The 24,382-nt window shown below is 39.5% G+C and overlaps 1 protein-coding gene across 5 annotated transcripts in view; it reads left to right on the forward strand.

The window, feature by feature from the left end:
- Positions 1-13,741, forward strand: part of RALGPS2 (Ral GEF with PH domain and SH3 binding motif 2) — a 162,939-nt gene extending 149,198 nt beyond the window's left edge. For 4 of the 5 annotated variants that reach the window (XM_027565437.1, XM_027565440.1, XM_027565439.1 and 1 more), the window contains exons 18-20: positions 2,426-2,531; positions 5,318-5,409; positions 8,030-13,741. In XM_027565437.1, coding sequence (XP_027421238.1) covers positions 2,426-2,531; positions 5,318-5,409; positions 8,030-8,059 — 228 coding nt within the window. In that variant the 3' untranslated portion in view covers positions 8,060-13,741. The remainder of the gene's footprint in view (positions 1-2,425; positions 2,532-5,317; positions 5,410-8,029) is intronic. The other variant, XM_027565441.1, reaches the window with a different exon arrangement.
- The last annotated feature ends 10,641 nt before the right edge of the window (positions 13,742-24,382 follow it).

Below are 24,382 nucleotides of genomic sequence, written 5' to 3' on the forward strand. Positions count from 1 at the left end.
TTGCAATCCCATAGACTGTAGCCCTCCAGGCTCCTCTGTCTATTCCTTCTTCAAGGGATCTTCCTGACCCAAGGATTGAACCTGTGTCTCCTGCATTGGCAGGCCGATTCTTTACTGCTGAGCCACCAGGGGAGCCCTCTTCATCATATTAAAGCTAGTTCCTAATTCCTTTGGCTTTCATTTTTGCTGTAACCATGTTGTTAAAAATAATGTGATATGTTCCTTCTTTTTCCCATTTCTTTAAAATTGTGAAATATATACATGCAGAAGAAGATATATTGTATACATGTATATTTTAAAGAATAATAAATAAACACGTATATGACTCCACCCAGCATAAGAAGAATCATCCAAGTCTTCCCAGATAGTATCTTCTTCCTTATCAGCCATGATAAGGATCTTAGTTCCCCGACCAAGATCAGACCCATGACCCCTGCATTGCAAATGCAGAATCTTAACCACTGGATCACCAGGGAAGTCCATACTTTGTGATTTTAATGCATATACCCCGGATTATTAATGTTTGAAATAATTTTTTTCATGTTTACTAGCTATTTGTGTTTCTTCTATAAAATGCCTGGATAAATTATTTTGCTTATTGAATAATTTGTTTTCTTACTAATTGGTAAAAATTTCCTTTTATATATTCTGGATACTTATTAGCAATTATGTATTACTAATATCTTCCAATTTGTTCAGTTTTTGTTTCACTCTCTTTGTGATCTTTTAGTGAATGGTTCTTAGTTTTAAAGTAATAAAATTTATCTTTTATGCTTAATACTTCCTGAGTCATATTTTTTAAATCCTTCTCTAACGTGAGTTCCTCAAGATGTTCTGTATTTTCTACTAGTAAAGTTTTACAGTTTGCTTTAAAATCATTGACCCACTTGAAGTCAGAGGAGGGTATATGTGAGATGTGTTATGAAATAGGCATTCATTTTTATTTATCTGCCTGGAGAGGTTATTTTCCTGACACCATGTGTTGAACAGTCCGTTCTTACTTGGCTGGTCTGCAGAGCCCGTGTTGGTCGTTTGAGTTGGCATCAGGATTCACAGATCGCTTTCCAGACTTCCGTTGCCCTGTCAGCCTCTCCTTGTCCTAGTAGCTCACAGTCTCAGTCACTGTAGATCTGTAAGTCTCGTGTAGCAAGGCAAGTCCTGCCTCATGCTTCAGGAGCATCTTGGCTGCTTCTGATCCTTTGTCTTACACACAAATTTCGGAATCAGCTTCTCAAGTTCCACATAAAACCCTACTGAATTTTTTATTGAAATGACACTAAATCTGCAGATCAATTAAGGGTGAATTGACATCTTTGCAACACTGAACCTTTTTCTTCATCTCATGGTATTTTTCTGTTGATTTAGGTCTTCTTGAATGTCTTTTGACTATTATACTTTCCTGTATGTCTTTTGTTACATATATTCCTAGGTACCTTTCTTAGAAGTGACTTTTATAGTTCTAGTGTATAAAATTGCAGATGACTTTTATAGTGATCTTTTCCAAGCATCCTTGCTCATTTTTCTTATTAGTTTGGTGGATTTTCTGAACTGAATGGATAATACTGTCTGCAAGTGATGGCAGTTTTATTTCTTCCTCATCCTTGTACCTTTTATTTCTTTTTTGTTCTCTTATTATGCTGACTAGGTCTTCCAGTTCAGTATTGGATGAAAGTAGCAATGGTAGGCATCCTTGTCTTGAAACTGACTTTGAAATGTTTTATGCATTTTACCCTTGAGCGTATATTGCAGAATTTTAGTTTGGGTTTTATTTTATTTTGTGTTTTTCTTTCCTGTATACTTTGTTCAGGTTTTTTGTTTTGTTTTGTTTTTTAGTTGGTTGGGGGACGAGGGGAGTGTCGTTTGTTTCTTTTGTTTGTTTAGTATGTACTGTTGAATTCCTTGGAAGGGAATTTCCTAATTCAGTAACAGTATCTACCAAACAAACAAAAAAATAAATTCCATTCCAAGTCTACCACAAATATGCATTATATTCTAACAAATGCTTTTATTTTACATCAACTGAGTTGATAATATTTGAGTTGTGGCTCCCGGGCTCCAGAATACAGGCTCAATAGTTGTAGCACACAGGCTTAGTTGCTTCACGGCATGTGGAATCTTCCTGAATCAGGGATGGAACCTGTGTCTCCTGCCTCGACAGGTGGATTCTTTACCCCTGAGCCACCAGGGAAGCCCGACAGTTAAACTTTTGATAAAGAGTTGAAGCTGGGAAAGATCTGGAAAGTAGGAGATGATCTGAAGAGGGCATGCCTACATGGAATTTAGTAGTAAGAGGCTGGAGCAGAGCCAACCAGCAGGAAATCTTGTCTCTCCCTAGGAGAAACTGAAAATACACTTTTTAACAATAAGTTTTTACTTAGGATAAGCCATAAATTTTGTGTTTTTATTATTTTTTTTTGTCTCTCAGTTTAAATCAACATCAAATAAGAACGTGTCTGTAGTAGGATGGATGGTGATGATGGCTGATGACCCAGAACATCCGGATCTCTTCTTGCTTACTGACTCTGAGAAAGGTGAATCATTGAAATAACTAGGGGTTACCATACAACTTTAGATAACCCAGATTTTAGTTTAACTGGAATACTCAACTGGGGGCATTGCTTATATTGTTCCACCTCTTAGGAAATATTTCTGTCATGTGATGTATGCTAATTATGCCAATATTTTTAGATATCAGTATCTATTAATTGCTTCTTTAATAAGCTTATTTTCTTTGCTACATGGGAATAAGCTTGAAGAGCTAATAATCAAGAAAAGAAAGAGGGAATTTGAGAATCTATAAAACACTGTTACTTTAAAATCTCAGATTTACAATATGCAATACCCCTTCATTTATATCTTGAATAAATTGTTATTGTTAAATTCTGAATGTGGCAAAAGTTTTCCTTTAAATGGTTTGTGTTCCATTATTTTTAATTAAATTAATTGGTTATTTGACTGAAACCACTTTCCATATAAGTATAATTTTAATTATAATTCTTTGGTTATAATATGTAGTGGAGAAGGAAATGGCAACCCACTCCAATATTCTTGCCTAGAGAATCCTGTGGACAGAGGAGCCTGGTGGGCTGCTGTCCATAGGGTCGCATAGAGTCGGACTGAAGCAACTTAGCATGCATGCATGCGTTGGAGAAGGAAATGGCAACCCACTCCAGTATTTTTGCCTGGAGAATCCCAGGGATGGAGGAGCCTGGTGGGCTGCCGTCTGTGGGGTCGCACAGAGTTGGACACGACTGAAGTGACTTAACTGTATAATATGTAGAGACATTTATGAGTAACATTATTGGCTGTCAACCACAGGAGTTTTTAGAATGCACGAGAGAGGCTGGAGGGTGGGCCCTGTAGAATCAGGTCGTGTGTCTCCTTACCCTGCTTGTGTGTGTCGTGGGGACCTCAGTGATCATCAGAACAGATCCTCACATGATTGTAGCTCTTGCTTTATAACATCTGCCAGCCATTGATGAGCACCACAGAGGAAGCCAGAAAGGAAATCGTTTCGCATCTGCCCAGAACCTTCCACTTCGGCAACGCACTACTAAAATGATACTGTATTACCTTTTATTGACTATAAAGTTATATTCTTGACTTCTGTTTCTTTAGAATGTATATCAACAGATATGCTGCTTTTAGGATATTGTGGTATTTAGAGTAAAAATTTAAGAAAACATGCAGAAAAAATAACAGCAAGATGTCACATTTTGAGGTGAAATAGACTGATTTACAGAGTAAGGTGTTTCTACTCAACATTCTGAATTCAGCCTCCACCCTGCCAATCCCAAAGACATTCATTATTTATAAAAGTACATTTTAAAAGGAGATAATTTTCATAGGATTTAGTTAACAAATTCTTTGTTTTCCTTTGATTCCTTGTGTGTATTAGTCACTCAGTCATGTCCGACTGTCTGCAACAACCCCGTAGACTATAGCCTGCCAGGCTCCTCTGTCCATGAAATTCTCCTGCAAGAATAGTGGAGTGAGTAGCCACTTCCTTCTCCAAGGGAATCGTTGATTCCTTAGTGTACTTGATAGAACTACTTCTGAGTACAAGGTTTTTATGAAATCTATACTGACAGCCTTTTTCAGGAAGAAGAGTAGATAAATGGCCCCTGTGGCCAGCTTGTCGGATATGCCTGTTATTTAGGTTGACCTGATGTTTGATCTGGGTTCAACAAGCAAAAAATGTTATTTGAATAATTAAACATATGGTGAAGAGAACTTTTGCTTCTGAAAATGAATAAGTCTTTGATTGTTAAAATCTCAAAGAAGAGCTGAATAAAGCCTACATATAGATGAGATGAGGCTCCTGAATCACTGGATGCAGTTATAAAGGAAAGAGTAGAAGTCAGTAAGAACTGGGAAATAAGAACAACTCAGGTCAGTGAGAAGGAGAACTAAGCTTAACTTAGGGCAGCCTATACTACATGAATCCCTTCTTTTCTCAGTTTATTACCTTAGTACATATAAATGTATAAAAATACTCTTATCGTGTATCAGTTTTTTATTAGTCAACATAAGGTCTAAATGGTCTTTCCTAGTAACTTAGATGGTAAAGAATCTGCCTACCAATGCAGGAGACCCAGGTTTGATCCCTGGATCAAGAAGATCCCCTGGAGAAAGGGAATAGCAACCCACTCCAGTATTCTTACCTGGAGAATTCCATGGACAGAGGAGCCTGGCAGGCTACGGTCCTTGGGGTCACAGAGTCGTATGAGACTGAATGACTAACACTTTCACTTTCAAGGTCTAAATATATACGTCACAAATGAAAAAATGAATTTCTAATTTTCTAAAAGAGAAAAAGGTGCTTTCTCAGATTTTTCACATAAACCCTTATTAGACCTAGGAACTTCTCTAATAATTTTGACAAATGTAAGTAAAAACTAAAAGCATAGGTTATATTGATGTTAGCTGATTAATCCTTAATCACATTAAATAGCTAATGTTTAAGTGTTAAACATGTTAGAACATTTTGGCCTATAAAAATTTAGTCTTAGCATCTCCTAGTATTTAGGTCATCTAAATAGTGCTGAGAACTGATATTCTGTACTCTCATCCATGCATACAAATGTAGAGAAGCCAAACAATTGTTTTATTTAGGTATACTTAAAGATCATGTAAGAAAACAAAATACTTCTCTTCCAATTGATGAATAGCAAAGCAGTGACTTTCTGAATAAATTATAGCTTGTGAATGTAGCATATGGAACTCTGTATTGGAAAATCAGGTGATAGAGAAATAAACTGAGACTGAGAACTCTCATCAATTTTTGTTGTTTTCCCCTTGTTTTTAATAATTTTAGGAAATTCGTACAAGTTTCAAGCAGGCAGTAGGATGAATGCAATGCTGTGGTTCAAGCATTTGAGTGCAGCCTGCCAAAGCAACAAACAACAGGTGAGCATTTCTCTTCATCCTCAGAAGAGTCCATAAACTGGGAATGTATTTAAAAGAGCTGGAAAGAGAAGTATGTGGACTGATTTTTGGAATGAAGTAGAAAAACTATGTTGTTTATGTTCTTTTTTTGTTGACCACAGTCAGCAAGACGTGAGGTCCACATTTTAGTGAGGGAGATGACAGTGACGTGAATGACAGGAGGGAAGAGCCACGTGAAGATAAGGGAGAGCAGAGTTCTGGTGAAAGGAAGGGAAGTGCAAAGACCCTGAAGGTGAAACAAGCTTTAAGGTGTTCAAAATAGGGAGGTGTAGCCTGTGTCAGAAGAATGGGAATGAGAGGCAAGGAAACGTAGCTTCAGAGGTTAAAAATTTGATGGTACCTTGCCAACAATTATTCTGATGCATCTCTATTTGTTCTGTTGACAATTTTATGTGGGTTCCTATGCTTGCAGTGAAACCCAAAACGATTTGGACTTTTTCCTTGTTTTTATTTCACTGAAACAAAGATGGCCTAACCCACAGAGGTCTATGATGGGAACTGGGCTGCAAAGAGGAATGAATCCATAGTGCTGTGTTCCCCAAATCCTGCTGCTGATTTAAAGTTGAACAATGAATTGGGAGGGCAGACATAAATATAACTGGAGTTAAAAGTTTTTACACTCTTTTTGGCCAGTTTTTAGTTGAAAAGTTTATTGCCTGTAGGTACTGAAATACAGAAGTATATGGTAAATATTATCAGTAGCTAATTTTGAATTATATAATACATTGTAGAAGTTTATAAAGCTTATAAATGTGTTTTTTACCATGTGCTATCAGTACCTAAGTTATAACCGCTTTTTTGGTATAGGAAGAAAGTAAGGCTTAAAAATGCTAATAAATGACCTCGACAAGGTCAAACAAATAAAAAAAGTAAAACAAACAAACAAAATTAAAAAATGGTGGACCTAAGACACAAAGTCTGTCTTCATTCTGTAGATGCGTTCTTCTTAAATATTGTTGGAATAGGCTTTGTTCTCTTATAATTTTTGTTTTAAAAATAATAAAGCAAAAATCATATCCTTACCCTTGTCAAATTAGTGTCTGGGACAGGATGAAGGAAACAGACCTTCTTTTGCCTAAACCAAGTTCTTGAGGATTCAGTTGCATGCATACATTTTCTTTAAATGTGGCCTTAAAGTATTGTATCATTTTTTTTAATCTGAAGATTTCAAGGTTAATCTAGAGAGTGTATGCATACCAGCATAGAGATTCAGTTTCTTTTACTGTATTAGTGGATCTTCATGCTGAAAAAGTTAACCAGATGTGTATAAATGGTTTTGTTTTGTTTTTTCAGTTTGTTTGTTGCTATACTTAGAAGAATGAGAGAAGTAGCAAATTTATAAATTGAAGCCATGAAATTTGAAAACTTAGTAGAAGACTGTAACTCAAATACAACATCTTAAACCATCATCAGGCAACTTAGGAGGAAATGAAAATTTTACCTTATTTAAATATGGATTTCTTATAACCAGACCTGAGAATTTATACTTTAAGTACTCGTCTGTTCATACTGTATTTTATTTATAATTCACTTATGATTACATCATCAAATGATTTTTCATTCAGAAGCTGACATGTGTAAGAGATTAATCTTTTTTTTTAGTGTCCTAGGTTTTCAGGAAAGGTTGTTAAAGAACTGTTACCCTCTTTTTAACTTCCCTGGTGGGCCAGTGGTTAAGACTCCATGCTCCCAGTGCAGGGGACCTGGTTCTAACCCTAGTCAGGGAACCAGATCCCATATGCCTCAGCTAAGCATCTGCATGCCACAACTAAGAAAAGAGAGGGAGAACTGTTAAACTCTTCTAAAGGACACAGCAATGACTACTGATACATAAATATCTCTACCAGCACAGCTTTGGAAAACTGGTAGTAAAAGTTAAGAGCATTTTTTTTAACATGGCAAAACCCTCTTTAGTCCTTAACTAGATGACCCATCAACTAATTTTTAAAAACAAAATATATTTATATTTCTAAGAATTATTGTTGAATTTTAGATTTGAAATTGAATTAAATTTGATCCAGTCTATTAGCAGCCAACTGTTATTATAGCCTGTAGATTTTTCAGAGTCACAAAGTGTCAGATTAGAATTTATCTAGTGATGAGTTTTATTCTTTTATACTCATTTCATGATGACAAAGAAATTCTTAGTAATGTCTGTTATAAAATTATGCTGATTTTAAAATTTGCATGTAGGAATTCATTATAATACATATAATGAGAAAATTAATGATGACAGGTGTGTCTGGAATCTCACACCTACTAAGGCCATACTTACTCTTTCCTCACTCATTCACTTATTCACTCAGCAAATGTCTACTGAGCTCCCCTGTGTTAGACAAGAAAGGTATTGTCTCTGCCCATTTTGCCATCCAGATTTCAATTTACTGGAAAGGGTATTAACTTATCTCAGTGGTTTTTCTCTAAAAATGTTCTAGTATATTTTATCCATTATTCATGAACAATTACAATACCTTCTATCAAATTCCTTTGGGCTTAGTTAAAATGACAAGGGAAGATAAGAAATAGTACTTTGAAGAACACCTTTCAAATACTATCAGTTTGTAATGCTTATATTTTTTAGGTTCCTACAAACTTGATGACTTTTGAGTAAAAACGTGATAAAGAACAAGGTGAACTGTTACCCTAAGTGAAAGCGAGGACCTGATGAAAGAGTGCCAGCTACAAACCAATCCTGTGCCAGGCAGAGCCCAGAGGCTCCGTCTCAGCCTCTGAAGTCCTGAACCAAAAAAGCACTAATTTCAGGGAACGAAGTGAGATATTCCCAGGGAACACATCAGAGCTGTAAAACAAACTGCCATGGACCATGCTTCTTATCTCTGAACTGACCTGTGGAAACCACTGCCTTAATAGAATGAAAGGAAAACCACCACGAAACACCAAACAGTGCGTGTGAATCTCCTGGCGGTGCTGTGCTTGGAATAGATCGTAGCTACTTTGCATTTCTTTTAACTTTGTACTAATTTTGGAGGGGGGAATCGCCTTTTTTTAGATACACTTTAAAAGGAAAAACATATTTCTTATGGGTGACATCAGGAGCTGGTTTTGAACTGAAGTGTGAAGATGTTTCAGCTTAGTAAGGTTCTACCAGCCGCCTCGCCAAAAGGTTTGCTTAAGCTTCCATGAGTCAGTGGCCTCAACGCGCTTTCTCACAGCAAGAGTGTAGGAATTAGAAATGTTAATAATGTGAGTTGTTGGGGTTTGTTTGGGACTGGGGTGGGGTGGGGGGTTGTTTTGTTTTGGATAGGGGAGATTTTTTTTTTTAAACACTAAACTTCTGAAATTTAGTACTGTATGGGGTACATTATTTCCTGCTGGAGGTATAAAGGCTGAGTGTTCACATGCCAGACACTTTTTTCAAGTGGGCTCCAGAAAACATGGTTGTTTTTAACTGGGTTTAAAGTTTGGCCTTCTATATGAATTCATTGTTGGACCACATATCTGCTTAGTAGAGAACTGTAATCCCAACCTAAACTTTTCTAAGAAGATTTTACAGTAACTACAGTTTTCAGGTTTAAGTGGATTATCCCTTCTTTCACTCACAGGTGATTTTTGTCATCAAGGGTGATGGATCAATATTTTATTAGGATATTTTCTTTTACAGTGTTAAATGTGCACAATGCCAGTTTTTTTTGTTTTTTTTTTTAATTGTTTTCATTATTTTTGTTCAATATGAGATTCAGGATCACATTTGTTTAAAAGAGAATCTACATGTGTTTGTATGCATGTATGTATTTTATTATAAGGGATACAGAATAATTTTCAAAGGGAAAAAGGTGAAAGAGAGGCTGGAAATTTTGAGTATCAAAACTTTCCTTCCTACTTAACTTTCCTTTATCACAAACATTTTTCTCAAAATTTACTAATAGGTCCTTACCATGAAACCATATTTTGTTAATAGTTGATCAAGAGAGTTTTGTGAGAGCTCTTTTATGCAATAATGCATTTAACTTCCAAAATAAATGTTGAGTTTAAAAAAAGGAGGAAAAAAAAGTTTGAAGGTGAAATGCCTTAGAGTTTTAACCAAAAAAAAAAAAAAAAGGGCACTTGAACAAAGGCTGTGTGTTGGCTGTTATAAACTCGTGAGGCAGCATGAATTTCGCCTATGGCCCAGAGTAAGAAGTGCTTTTTGACTGATAACTTCTAATAGATTTCTATTACTTTGGGCCTCACATAAAAACTTTCAGATTGTATTCTAGGGGAATTTTATCTTTTTCCTTTTTAATCATAAGTATTTCATCCTTGAATCCATGAAACTTACATAGAAAATATTGCTTGTTAGAATAATTAACTAAAAGTATATCCATTTGGAAAGTAGAAGAGCTTTCTCAGATTGCTAAATTTTTAAATTTTGTTTTCTGTTTGAAAAGTATATTAAGAGTTCAAATATTTTTCCCACATAGTACAGTTAGAAATACCACTATTTCTGGTTTTGTGGGAAATGACATGAGCTGGAGAGGGCAAGAACATAGCTGAGACCTCCCAGCACAGCCCACGCTGGGCATGGAGAAGACCCCCTCTGCATAACCAGCATAGCAGTATTACTCTGAGACCTTGCACATCTGACTTTTGTTTTAATTTTCTTAACTTGTTTGTTTCTCTTCAGAAATAAGTGTTTTTAACAGTGTATGTGCTTTTAAAACACATTGTGGATGAGAACCCTGTGGATTTTTTATTACCTTGTCTGTTTGTCATAAATAAGCTAAAGTAGACTAAGTGGTAGGCTAACCATATTGCTGAAGATGGGCAGCTGGAAGTCAGAGCCTGACAGCACAGTTTTGCCAAAGAGAGAGCTCAAGTGGAAGACGTGTTTGATATTTTCAGCGCTAAACACAAGGCTGCTTGTGCAGAGTGAGAACAGTGTTCAGATTTGGTGACTAGACCACACATAGATTTGTGGCCTCTGACTGATGGAAACTCTGAACTGTGCAGCGGAAGTCACCATTGTTTTCTTGTCTTCAGATTTGTCCATTCAAAAGCTTGCTCATTGCTTTTTAAGGCTACTTTAGCATTTGAAGCAAAGAGAATTCCAGTGGGAGAAGTGAATTAAAATAGTGTGGGTGAATTTTTGATCTTATAATTCACCAAATGAGACCTAATAATAATGCAGGCAAAAATAAATACTACAATATTAAATATTTAGGCATCGTGTTAGTGAGAAGATGAAATTTTTCTCCTCTTACTAGGCCTACCCTTAATAAATTTGTAAACTAGCACCTCACAAGCTTGAAATTTTCACCAATATTAAGCCCATTTTTTTCTCTCTGAGTCAAGAAAAACTCATTGGAAATTCCATTATAATTTAAATTTAAGCTAGTTTTTGATAAGCATAATGATTGGTATATTATCCAGCCTGGTGCAGCAGTATAATACCAACCAAAATACAATTTGAGGCACATCTCATTTAACTGTTTGAACATGGAAGCTTATTTTTCATGCAAAAGTAACCTCTAACGGTTTTTAAAATGCAGCTATAAAAATCACTGTATGATGACCTTGAGGAGCTCTGATTTTGGTCTCATGCCCCCTCTGTGTGTGAGTTCTACTTATTTTTTTCAGAGACATTATTTTTAATACAACCTCCAAACTATAAAAATTAAAAGAACCAATCAAACACACCTTCCTATTACATTTTCTTCACTGTGTAAATATTATTTGTGTAAACATTACGAAAAGGGATCCAAACAATTTGAGTCTGAGTATTTTTTTTCCTCCCCAGGCATATGCTTCAATGATAAATGTTTTCCTGTGCGAAAAATGCCATATGACTGTTGTGCTACCTTCTGTATGGACTGTTTTGGTATTGTATCTTTCTGTATGTCAGGAACTTAGGGTGTTTGTAGCTGCAGAGTTTCTGTAAGTGGCTTTATGCCTCTTCTAGAAGGTTTATAAAGGAGCCCAATGTGCACTGTTACAGAAGGGAAAAATGTTTACAGTCTCTAGTGTATACACCTTGTATGTTAGTTGAAACCAGGGCCCGCCAAGAGCAGCCTGGCCTATTGCTCTCTTAGGATTACTAGAATTCACTTGGCCAAATGATTTGAGCAGAAGTCTTTTTTTTTTTTTTTTTTTTTTTAGGTTAAATCTGTAGTTATAGATGACTTTACTGCTAAAAACAAAACTACAGGACTTGGTATTAGTTTAAAAGTCAATAATAGTAGATTTAACCCATTAACTATCCACTCTTGATTTCGTTCCTATTTTCTGAGACATGGTCCTTTTCAATGTTCTTTTAAACCACCATATTATCTTTTTTTTGCTGTAAACAAGAGGTACCAGTATTGTTAACAGAGGATAATATCAGTTTTTTCAAAAATCATCTGCCTCAAAGGCTTTTGAAATAATTGGATCCCTTTTTGAAAATGAAAATGAATTTGACTGTGTCCTAGTGGAACAGTAGTACTGCTGGTGCGTGATAGGTGATACAAAGCAAGTGGTGAGGTATGTCTGACTTCTTCAGTGGTCTTTTAGGGTTTGCTTTTATTTTCTGTCTCTCTTCTTTTATATTATTTCTTTCAGGCATAGTAAATTTATAATTTTACAGCCAGAGTAGTATTCTCTTTTCTTGTAACAAACATTGTTATTTAACACATTGATGATAACAATTTTCTGTGTGAAGTTAACCTTTTTTGGTTTTGCTTCCTTAAAAATGGCTTGTGTCTAAGGTGACTTGTTTTATTTTTTTTCCCCCTATTTAGAGGATTCTAACAAAAGAGATCTGTGTGAGCAAACTTTTAAGCTTTCTGAAAGCTATTTCATTACACTGGTATCTCCAGTTGTAGTGCGGGGAAAATTTGCTCAGTGCCTTATCAATTTGAAGACCAACTTTAGGGCATCGAGTGTGACAATAATCATTTGGCTTCTTACTCCTCTTATTTCAGGAGTGTGTGCTATTCCTCTCTCCACCAGCTTACTCTTGCTCACAGCAAGTCTAAGAAAATGCGTGCGGATCGCTCTGGGTTATTATCGCATTCCTCCTTGGCTTTGAGTCTTTTCAGACAAGCTCCTTCCCTGCTCCTCTCCTTCCAGGGGAGAAGATTAAAAATAAACCCTCTAAGTCAGCCTTTAGATGAACACGCCTAAGAGCAACTTTGAAGAACATCCATCCAGCTGAGTTTATTTTTATTTTGTGTTGTTGAAATTGTTTTGAGCATAGATTCAATTATCAGTCCTTTCAGAAAATCCTTAAAAGAATACAGTACAGCCAGAAAGATTTGTTTGGGTTCTATAAAAGCTACTAAAATCCTGAGATGAGAGTTCCTTTGCCCAGAAGTGAGATTTAGTTCAGTACATTCTTACAATTAAACAGGACTCAGAACAATAAGCGGTCGCTTCACCTACCGGTTAGTGTTAACTTGAAGATACTGTCAGGAGAGTGAAAACAATGACAAGGTATAAATTAAAGAGAAGTTGAGAGACTAAGCTAGCTTTCTCAGTGAAAACAAAGTGTGGAAGCATTTTGCTTCTCTGAGATCTGGAGATACTGTTGTTCAACAGAGTCAAAATGCTCTCTTCACATTTTGTAAAGGGCTGGTGTGTTCTAGAGGAGGCAAGTAAATTTAGTCTTTAAAGCCAAATGAAGGGATTAACTGGTCCTTGAAGGTTATTAGTAGGATTTAAAGTTTGATTCTAGTCATTTGGACTGCAAAGTGGTGATGGGATTAAAGGAATACATAATGAAAGGAATGCTTTGGGATTGAGCTTTTTTTTTTTTTTTTAATAGACAAGTAGAAAGTTTCATAATTAGCTATGCTTTAGATACCAGGTAACAAATATCAATTTTCCCATGAAGATATCACCTATTAAAACTATTCACAGAAGATAGTCCAATAATTATTGACTTACTAAATCTGACAGAGTAGCTGATAAAAGTCACCAGACTCAAGAGTTTCTATACCTTGATTATCGACAGATCCATTGTTTTACAGCTGACTGAAGTATGTATGTGTGGGGAGGGGATGGGGAGCTCATTCACAGTGTAATCTAAAGGAGATAAAGGCATCTGTGGGGATGAATATCCAATAATGATAATATACAGGAAAACACAAGCCATTTTTACTCTCCTTCATCCCGGTTAACTTGAGGTACTAAAGATGAAGTACTCGTTTGCACTATGACCTCCTGGAGTGACGTGCAGCTTGGTTCCTCTCTCACTTTTGATTTCTGTTTAATATGCAAATGTGAGTGTGAGATCTTAAGTGTGTTTGCTTAAGCTAACTTGAATTTAAGTACAGTTTTCTGAAATATTTCTATTGGAATAAATTACTTAAAAATATAGGTTGTGTGGGGATAATTTGTTTCCATGGTTACATTTTTATCATTAACTTTTAAAGAAATGCTTTAAGTTGATTTCTTTTTTCCCAGTCTTTCTAGAATAGTTGACTAGGATTTTGTTGGTACAAGGAAGCTTCTGTCTGGGTAAACTTCAGTTGCTCTTCTCTATCCCAGAGCAAGGATATGCAGCATGCTGACAGATGGTGCCTTGGGGAAAAGAGGTCAAGGGTATAATATTTCCGACATATCTATCTCCCCACTCCAAGTATGTTATATGAGCAGTCTCCATAGAGGCCCTCTTTGCTAATACTATATTTCATAAATTCCAAACCATGACACTCACTTCTCACCATTTCTGAGAACAGAATCCGCCATCAACCTAGGGAGCCTTAAATTAGAAGAAGTACCAAAATACATGTGTTGAGTCTCCTATAAGTTATCAGCTGGGGTGTTTGCTCTGCCCTTTCTTAGAATTCCATGAGTTTGCTTCTAAGAAGCTTGGGAAACCTCCAGATGGGACTGAATGCCCAGTGTTTGGGCAAACCATAACCCAGTTTTCAACTATTTTCTCACTTTTTTGATGGCTTTTGAAATTTTTCACTGACACTGTGCTAGAACCAAAAGACAGTGACTATTCTCTTCTTGGGTGAGCCTGTCCTTGCCTCACATAGCACCTCGTTCTCCGTGTGTGCATGCTGAGTTTCCGGGTTCCCTCCTCGTTTCGTTAGTGGCTGTTTCCTGAGCCAGTACCACATTGTCTTCATCCCTGGATAGCTGTGTAAGTCTTGATGTCTGATGAGGTAATTGCATTGTTCTTCAAATTTGCCTTGGCTCTTTGTGACTTTTTCATCCTCCCTATGAATTCTATAATCAGTGTGTCAGGTTCAGTGAAAACACTGTTAATATTTTTATTGGACTTGCTTTGAATTTGTAGATTAATTTGAGAATTAACAGTTTGAAAACCTTACTCATCTCATCTATGAATATGAACTGTCTCTGTTTTATTTAGGGTTTTTAATGTCCCTCAATAAAGTTTCATAGTTTTCTCCCTCCTAGTTTCATACCTCTTTTATTAGTTTATTCCTAGGTAAACTAGTTTTTGTTTCTGCTATGAGTTATCTGTCTGTAGGAATGCTATTTTTATGTTGACAGTTAACACCCAGCAACCTTACTGAAATCCCTTATCCCTTAATTCTAATGGTTTGTCCAGTATGATTCCATTGTCATATTAGCTGCAAATAAGGTAATAGATTGTGAGAAAATACTTGGAGTTTATAAAACAAAGGATTCATATCAAGAATATACATGGATTGGATTTTTTTGCAAATTAATAAGAAAATGTATTCAGTAGAGAAATGTGCTAAAGGGTATGAATAAACAGTTTATAGAAGGAGGCCTATGTGGCTAATCTATGAAAAGATGCTCAACCTCAGTAGAGAATTTCAAAGTAAATCATGGAAGAGCTGTCTCATTAAACCTGTCAAACTGGTGAGGCAGTGCCAGAGAGCATCTGGGCAGTATTACAGAGATTGTGTACATATACAGAGCATAAGAATTCAGAATTCCGGCCCTGGACCGCTTACTGGCTGCGTGATCTTGAGAAAGTGACTTAACCTTCTTCCTCAGTTTCCTCTTCTGTAAAATGATCACAGCGACAAGCCCACCTCAGAGAGTTGTGCGGCTCACCTTAGCTGATGTCTGTAAAGCCCCATGAGCAGAGCCAGCACTAGGAAGAACTGTCAGTGTTAGGGAGAGTTGGAATCAGTTACGGAGAGTGGGATTAGAGGTGAAGGGGAGAATAAGGAAGAGGTATTTGCCTAGTTAAGTCATAGTGAACTGAGAAGTATCTTATAAACCTTAGTAAACTAAATGAAGAAATAAACCAGGTATATTCATTACAGACTAACTGGCAAGTAGAGAAAAACCTGAAGGACAGCCACCTAAAAAAAGAACCCTACTTTATTATTGTTGATTATTAAGATCCGTATTTCACCCACCTGTTGCTTGTTCAATGATGACTTCTGAACACCACCCCCAAATTGCCTAAATCGGAATATGAGGACAGTACCTGGTGCACACCGAACTTTGAATTCATTTTGCTCTGATTTGCCCATAGCCCAGGCTCAAGTGAAAATAACAGTTACTGAATTTGCTTTGTTATTGCCTAATTGTCAAAACCAAGTTGTTCATACAGTTAAGGTTTGGAAACTGTTAGCATCTATATTGAGCTGTTGCAGAAGAAAGACAAGTTGCTGTTTTTATTGACAGAAACTATTCTGAGATTTTAACATGAAAACAGAATCCTTTTCCATTAGGCATGGAAGAAAAACCTGGAGATTCACATTGAGTTTCTTACTTCTTAAGCAATTATCAGTAAGTACAAACAATAAGTACAATCAGTGAACCTCTGCTGACCACTGAGCTCTACAGTAGCCATGTTTTAAGACCTCGTGCAACCTCAATGATGTGTTAGCAAATCTTAACCACACGAATACAGGATTGGGATTTCTATGTTGAAAGAGATTAAATAACTGTACTTTGGGTTGTGGTCATATCTACCTGGATCTTTGGTATAGACAGCCTACAAAAAAGTTGAGAGTATGACCTGATGTAGTTTGAATTGAAACCTTTGATTCTAGCCTAACTTGCTATGACATAACTAATTACGTTCTATGTCTCATTCTAAATCAAGATAGTTCATGAACTTACTTGAGTGACAAATTTTCTGTGATTCCTTAGTTTTACTAAATTAAAATTCCCAGACTCTTAAAGGAAGACTCATTTCTGGTTCCATGTTTCTCCTTTAAGAAGAGGCTTGTATTCGTGTTTCCTCTTTGGTTAAAATCATCCGTGGATGCCTTTTGTTCTTTGCACTTACTTCCAGCAGGAGGGCCTTTTGCTCTAAAGGGACTCTCAGAGAGGGCCATCAGACGTCTGATGATAACTTGACGTTTTCTGTTGGCAGTTCAAGCTCAAGTACCTGCCATCCAAACTGTGAAAAAGGAAAAGGACAGTGACAGAATGTATTAAATGATGGAAGTGTCTTATACCATAGTGAGCTGTGTGTTTTGAAGCAGTAAAGAGAACTTTTCATATAACACCTACAGCCTTAGAAACCCATCAGTATATACTCATTGCCAAAAGAGGTAATGAGCTTTTCAGCCTAATTTAAATCGTAGGAGTGGGTTATCTGTCATAGTGTCTAAAACAGATCATCTCTTTTTTTATACTTCTCAGTCAGTTCAGTTCAGTCGCTCAGTTGTGTCCTGAGCGATTTACGATTTACTCTTTATGACCCCATGGGCTGCACCACGCTAGGCTTCCCTGTCCATCACCAAATCCCGGAGTTTACAAAAAACTCATGTCCATTGAGTCAGTGATACCATCCAGCCATCTCATCCTCTGTCATCCCCTTCTCCTCTCGCCTTCAATCTTTCCCAGCATCAGAATCTTTTCAAATTAGTCAGCTTTTCACATCAGGTGGCCAAAGTATTGGAGTTTCAGCTTCAGCATCAGTCCTTCCAATGAACACTCAGGACTGATCTCCTTTAGGATGGACTGGTTGGATCTCCTTGCAGTCCAAGGGACTCGCAAGAGTCTTCTCCAACACCACAGTTCAAAAGCATCAATTCTTCGGCACTCAGCTTTCTTTGTAGTCCAACTCACACATCCATACATGACTATTGGAAAAGCCATAGCCTTGACTGGATGGACCTTTGATGGCAAAGAAATATCTCTGCTTTTTAATTTGCTGTCTAGGTTGGTCATAGTTTTCCTTCCAAGGAGTAAGTGTCTTTTAATTTCATGGCTGCAATCACCATCTACAGTGATTTTGGAACCCTAAAAAATAAAGTTAGCCACTTTTTCCACTGCTTCCCCCTCTATTTGCCATGAAGTGATGGGACCGGATGCCATGATCTTTGTTTTCTGAATGTTGAGCTTTAAGCCAACTTCTTCCCTCTCCTCTTTCACTTTCATCAAGAGGCTCTTTAGTTCCTCTTCACTTTCTGCCATAAGGGTGGTGTCATCTGCATATCTGAGGTTATTGATATTTCTCCCAGCAATCTTGTTTCCAGCTTGTGCTTCTTCCAGCCCAGCGTTTCTCATGATGTACTTACTCTGCATATAAGTTAAATAAGCAGGGTGACAATATACAGCCTTGACGTACTCCTTTTCCTATTTGGAACCAGTCTGTTGTTCCATGTCCAGTTCTAACTGTTGCTTCCTGACCTGCATACAATTTTCTCAAGAGGCAGGTCAGGTGGTCTGGTATTCCCATCTCTTTCAGAATTTTCCACAGTTTATTATGATCCACACAGTCAAAGGCTTTGGCATAGTCAATAAAGCAGAAATAGATGTTTTTCTGGAACTCTCTTGCTTTTTCAGTGATCCAGCGGATGTTGGCAATTTGATCTCTGGTTCCTCTGCCTTTTCTAAAACCAGCTTGAACATCTGGAAGTTCACGGATCACGTATTGCTGAAGCCTGGCTTGGAGAATTTTGAGTGTTACTTTACTGGCGTGTGAGATGAGTGCAGTTGTGCAGTAGTTTGAGCATTCTTGGGCATTGCCTTTCTTTGAGTCTGGAATGACAGTTTATCCTCTCATATTAACCTTTTTCCCCCCCTTACATATTTTGTCAGTTGTCTCACTTTTGGATGTCTACTCATTTACAGTATGTTGTCTCCCTTCATTTTGTTTAGATCATTGATTCTCAACCTTGGCTGCAGTTCAGAATCATCCAAGGAACTTTTAAAAATTTCAAGGCCTGGGCTACACACCAGACCAATCCCATATGCATGGGAGCAGTTGGGGCAGGGGGCACTAAGCCTCTCAGATGACACGAATGTGTAGCCAGGGTTAAAAACCAACATTTAGGTTGTTGGTCTCTAAACACCGCAGAGGCTTTAGGACAGTGCCTTTCAAACATCCAAAGGCATAAGAATCCCCTGGAGGGCTGGTTAAGACTTAAATTGCTGGGTCCCATCCCCCAGAGTTTCTGATTCAGCAGTTTTGGGTGGGACCTAAAAATGTACATTTCTTACAAGGTTCCAGGTGCTGCTGATGCTGCTGGTTTGCAGGCCATACGTTGAGAACCACTGGAAATGAGAAACTAGGTTAGGAGGGGAAGATGAGAGGATCCATCTTCGATGCACACTAGGCTGTGAGTGTGCAACTTCGTGCTATGAATGTGGTGGACGGGGTGCTGTCCAGAGTGTGAGCATCTGTGCCAGGTGGTAAGAGGGCACAAAAGGAGAAGACAGCACCTCAAAACTCTGAGGAAGCTCAGGATGAGAGGGAGGAGGCCAAGCTTGTGCCTGGGCAGCCACAGGGTTCCCAGCAGCTATGGCATGGCAGAGAGGCGAGGACTGAGGACGCTTCACGCATATTTGATCTCTGGCCCATCTCCTGTCCCTGCAGCTCAGTGCTGACCTCTGCAGAACTGGAGCATAGCAATGTTTTGACTGCTTGCAACAAATGGCAACCCACTCAAGTACTCTTGCCTGGAAAATCCCATGGACGGGAGCCTGGTAGGCTGCAGTCCATGGGATCGCGAAGAGTCGGACACGACTGAACAACTTCACTTTCACTTTGCACTTTCATGCATTGGAGAAGGAAATGGCAACCCACTCCAGTGTTCTTGCCTGGAGAATCCCAGGGACAGGGGAGCCTGGTGGGCTGCCGTCTATGGGGTCACACGGAGTCGGACACGACTGAAGCGACTTAGCAGCAGCAGCAACAATATATTTACTCACAAAGCAGTTATTTCCGAACATCCAGGATACCCTTTTCCTCCCTCTTAACAGCAAAGCAACAGGAAGAAAATTGTTCTGTATTTGTAAGCCTTCAGCAAGGTCATTTGCTCCAATGCGCCATAGTCCCTACCACTCCCGATAGTCTTTTTTTTTTTAATATTTATTTATTTATTGGATATGCTGGGTTTTTGTTGCTGTGTGCGGGCTTTCTCTAGTTGCGGTGAGCAGGGGCTGCTCTTCGTTGCTGTGTGAGGGCTTCACATGGCAGTGACTTCTCTTTTCTCAGAGCTTGGGCTCTAGGGTGCATGGGTTTCAGTAGTTGTGGTTCAGGGGCTTTAGTTGCCCCTCAGCATGTGTAATCTTCCCAGACCAGGGATCAAACCCATGTCCCTGCATTAGCAGGTGGATTCTTAACCACTGGACCACCAGGGAAGTATCCCCGTAGTCTTTTGACCTATTTTCTCCACTCATCTCTTTAGCAGCCTAAAACAGAAGGTCCCATTTTATGACAAAGAAGGAAGCTGGCCTGGAAGTAAAGCTGTCTGCAAGAACAGAGGGAAAAGATGGAAAGAACCTAGGTCCTTAGTGATTTCCTTGTGCTGCTGAATTAACCCAACCCTGTCAGAGTCCAGCTTCTGAACTCCTTACAGATCGTGATCATCTTTTATTTTTAAGACAAGAAAAGAGGGGAAGGAGAGGAGAAAAGAAAGAAGACACAAAAGAATAGAGAAAAGAAAGATGGGATGGAAAGAGAAAATAAGGAGGAAGAAGGGGAAAAAGCAGGCCACTTTTAAGACTTATGTGCGCTGGTAAGGAATGATGGAGCTGCAAAAACATAATAGATTTCTTGCAAGATTTCTGTTTGTGCCCCCACAATTTATTAATTTTTAAAAGTACAACCAGGAGGTATTAACAGTCTCAAAATAAGGGAGAGAAACACCTCTTCCTTATGTGGTGGTATTACTATTAAAGGGAGGATACAGGTGTTGACACTGGGCGCCCTGGTGGGCCGTGGAGCCCCATCAGCCTCTGCTCTTGCCCACGGCTAGAGTGCCCTGAGCCGTCTCTTTTGGGAGCCAGGTCAGCCGCTGTTCTGCTCAACAGGGAACACTCCGTTCCTCTACTTGGGTAAACCAGACACAGGCCCCTGCTGCTGCTTCAGTCAACAGGGAGGCCGGTGACCAAGCAGCTGCCTCCTCGCGGGGTCAGTCCAGTGTCGGCAACAGGCCCTCTGCTCCCTTGGGGCCCTGCTCTGCCTCTGCTGACAGCACCAGCTTCGTCGGAGATGCTGAATTCTCATCAACTGTGAGAGCCAGATTGTTTCCCTCCTTGCTTTTGTTTTGATGTGTCTTAAAATGATTAGGCTTTTACTCTCAAATATTTCCGTTCACCCTTACTGGCTCATGAACGAGGCACCTCACACACCACAGCGGGACAAGGCGCGCTACTATGGTATCCAGTAAACAGTGGCTAAACAGTCAAAAGTCTTGCTCAAATCAAGTTCTCTTTTGTACTTGTTGTTCTTCCATCTGCCCTGAGCTACGTAATGGCTGTCCAAAAATGTAACCCACTGCACCTCTGTGAGGAGTTCAAGAAAAGCAGCTTCCTGGACCTTTGCCAATGACTTCTTGCATCATCTTAATTGTCCATTTGCTAGTTAACAAGTCAGTCTAGAAAGAAGTCTTTCTTCTTTTATTCTTGGAAAGTATGTACTTGGGAATGTCCAATAAAAGCCAGTATGTGCTGAATGCCTGCTGTCTGCCAGGTTCTGGCCAATGAGAGGCTGTCTCTGAGGGCTGCCCGGCTGGGAACATGAGGGCTGAGGAGAGGCCACTCAGGAGTGACCGAGGGTCTGATCAGTGATCACCTGCGTGAGACAGGTAAAGGCTCTCACCCTGTGGCTGAGGTCAGACAAGGGTGGTCTCTGGGAAGAAGGGGCACATTTCCCTGTCTGGGGACAACCAGCTCCCCATCACCGGGTTCCGGCACCTGGACCCCTGAGCCACTCTCTCAAAGTGACTAAGCACCTGCCTCAGTCCAGCCCACTCTAGTCCTGCCCTGTGTCTCGTCACTGTGTCCCTGCAGACCCCACTCTCAAGTCCCCAGCGTATTTCATGGAAACTTGTCAATTTGATTCATCACACAATCTCTGATGGCTTGGTTATAATCTTACTCATGTTATACACAATCTCTCAGTATTCCTTATAACAACTCTAGGAGGAAAGGATACTTCTTCCCAGATAACAACAGGAAGAGTCAAAGAGGCTAAGGAATTCAGTGAAGTCACTCAGTAAGGGGTGGAGCCAGAACTCAGTCTCTGATCAGTCTCATTCTCAACCCGGGTAGACCTTGGCTTTCAGAGCCATAACCTAGCAATTTCCGTGCCCAGAGCTAGCAGCACGAAAGCTCAGCAAATAATGTTGTGATTTATTATGTGACTCAAAGAAAGAACAACCAGCAGCTTCCTGTTTTAGTTATTCTTGCTTATGACAGTTTCTAGCTAAAGAAATTCATGTGCTGTCAACATGCAAATGTAACCTTTTTTTTTTTTTTTCCAATGTCTGTGCCAGGCCGGAGCCTCCCTATGGGCCTTGCACGCACTGTGCTGAATCTGGTCCCTTGAGTTTACAACCTCACCACAAATACAAAACACTAAAACAATTATCACGAACAACCCCGAATTGCTTAAATGTCACGTGTACATATTACATCAGAGAAGTTCTGCTCAATCAGAAGGAAAAGCACCATGCTATGGCCTCAGAGAGCTTGGAAAGGCTGGGTAGAAGAGAGGAGATTTTTGTGTGGATAGGATTTAGGGCCAGAGGAGAATTGAAAGCAAGAACTGGAAGTGTTAACTGACATGGGTTCTTGGTCTCTTATTGTTAAGTTGCTCAGGGGTGTCCAGACAAGGACTTCAGGCAAGGCTTTATTGGGACTCAATTACAGCAGGAGGGCATGAGAACAAGAAACAGTTTCCCTTGCTTGCTCCCTGATGAGGGGTGGCAGGGGGTGGGGGGTTGATTTGGGCCAGTCTCTTAAATGGGGTGAGCATAGGGGCCCATCGGTGGTTCGGGCTTCAGGGCTGGCTTAGGTGGTCTGCTCATCCGCTTGATGGTGCTGTGGTGCAAGCTCAGTCCCCTGCTTTTGCTCCTGCACCTCAAGAGTGGCAGTTGGGTTTTGGCCTTTTCTTCGCAGGTCCCAGTCTGTCTCAGAAGTACACAGTTGAGGCTGCAAAGAGATCACACTGACAAGACCCAGGGCACAAAGTAGAAAGAGTAGGTTGGAATCCAACGGTCAGGACTTTGCCAGGATGAGGAATTGAGGGCGGAAGCTGGGAGAACAGGCAGGGAGTAGTTAACACTCCAAGGGAGAGAGAACGAGGGCCTGACCAAAGTAGGAGCGTGGGAGGGACAAGACTGAAGGAATCTGCTCCTCTGCCCCAGGCACCCAGACACCCTGCTCTCTGGTAACCAGTACTAGCTGGAATGATGAGCGATGGCTCAGGGGCAGGCTATGTTGGTCCCCACTGGCAATACGATACCCTTTCTAGAAAAAAGTAGAACTTCCCGGCACCCTGCATGTTCAACGGCCAATTTCACTCACCTCCTCCTATCAATTGTACTTAACCTTTCCGGTCTATTTCCTCATCTGTAAAATCAGCATGAAATGGTTCTTCCTTCCTGGGGTTGTTATGAGGTTGAATGAGATAATGCATGCAAAGTGCAAGGCCAGGCACTAGGCTCATAACTGCTAGTGATGAGCCACCAGTATGACAATCTGCTCCCTTGGTCAGCTAGAACCTCCTGAGCCATGAGCATGCTTTATGAGGACTTACTGCTGTGGAAAGTGGCTATTAGGAACCCCCTCTCTCTCTGGAAAGCATTAGACACTGGCAAATAGCTGAAGGTGCAATCAAGCAAATTTATATTGTGATATCTCTCAAGTTTCCCGTAAGTTAATTTGGACACAGGTAGCTTTCTAACAAAAAGTTCAGAATTGTTCCATTTTGACAGTCAACCGTCCTGTTCCTTATTTTATACTACTGTCCATACAGGCTCCTCTTCTCCCTTTGTGTTTATACTGGAGTGTACCTGAGCTAAACTGTAATGGAGCTCTGGGTGGGAATCTGGGATGCTTTAGACCCACCCATAGAGGTCAAGGCCTGAGAATACTAGAAGGATCTGAGAATACTAGATGGGCACTTCAGTAAGACCTCACCCATTTCATCCTCCAGGGCACTGTGCCATACATTTGGCATATGTCATGTTATGTAATCCTTACACCAGTCTCGTGAGGTAGGAATTGTTAACATTGTTATAAATGAGGAAATAGAGTCTTGGTTGAAGGGTCTTGCACACATACATCTAGCCAGCACTGCAGCAAAGATCCTCTCTCTTGTGTGTCTGGCTGAAGCCCCTTCTTTCCTGCATGTGTTCCTCCCTCAGGTTGTCACTCCAGGCCTCATGGTAAGCCTAGTACAGTTGTTACTGTGATTTTAAGTTTAGCATTTTTTGTTGTTGCTATAGGATGCTTAAGAGGTTTATAGTTCCATTATGGTGGTTTGCTATAATACTTCTAACCTGTATATTGTTTTTTAGTCACTAAGTCGTATCTGACTCTCTGTGACCCCATGGACTGTAACCCACTTGGCTTCTCTGTCCATGTGATTTCCCAGGCAAGAATACTGGGGCAGATTGTCATTTCCTTCTCCAGGGGATCTTCCCAACCCAGGGATTGAACCTGCGTGTCCTGCATTGGCAGGAGGATTCTGTACCACACAGCTACCTGGGAAGCCCTCTAATTTATATAATTGGGAATAAATGTAAACACCGCAAGCTCTAATCAGCCCCAAATAGCATGTTATTTCATGACAAATAAATAACATGTT

This window comes from Bos indicus x Bos taurus, chromosome 16, assembly GCF_003369695.1.
Source record: "Bos indicus x Bos taurus breed Angus x Brahman F1 hybrid chromosome 16, Bos_hybrid_MaternalHap_v2.0, whole genome shotgun sequence".
In the NCBI taxonomy this organism is placed as follows: domain Eukaryota; kingdom Metazoa; phylum Chordata; class Mammalia; order Artiodactyla; family Bovidae; genus Bos; species Bos indicus x Bos taurus.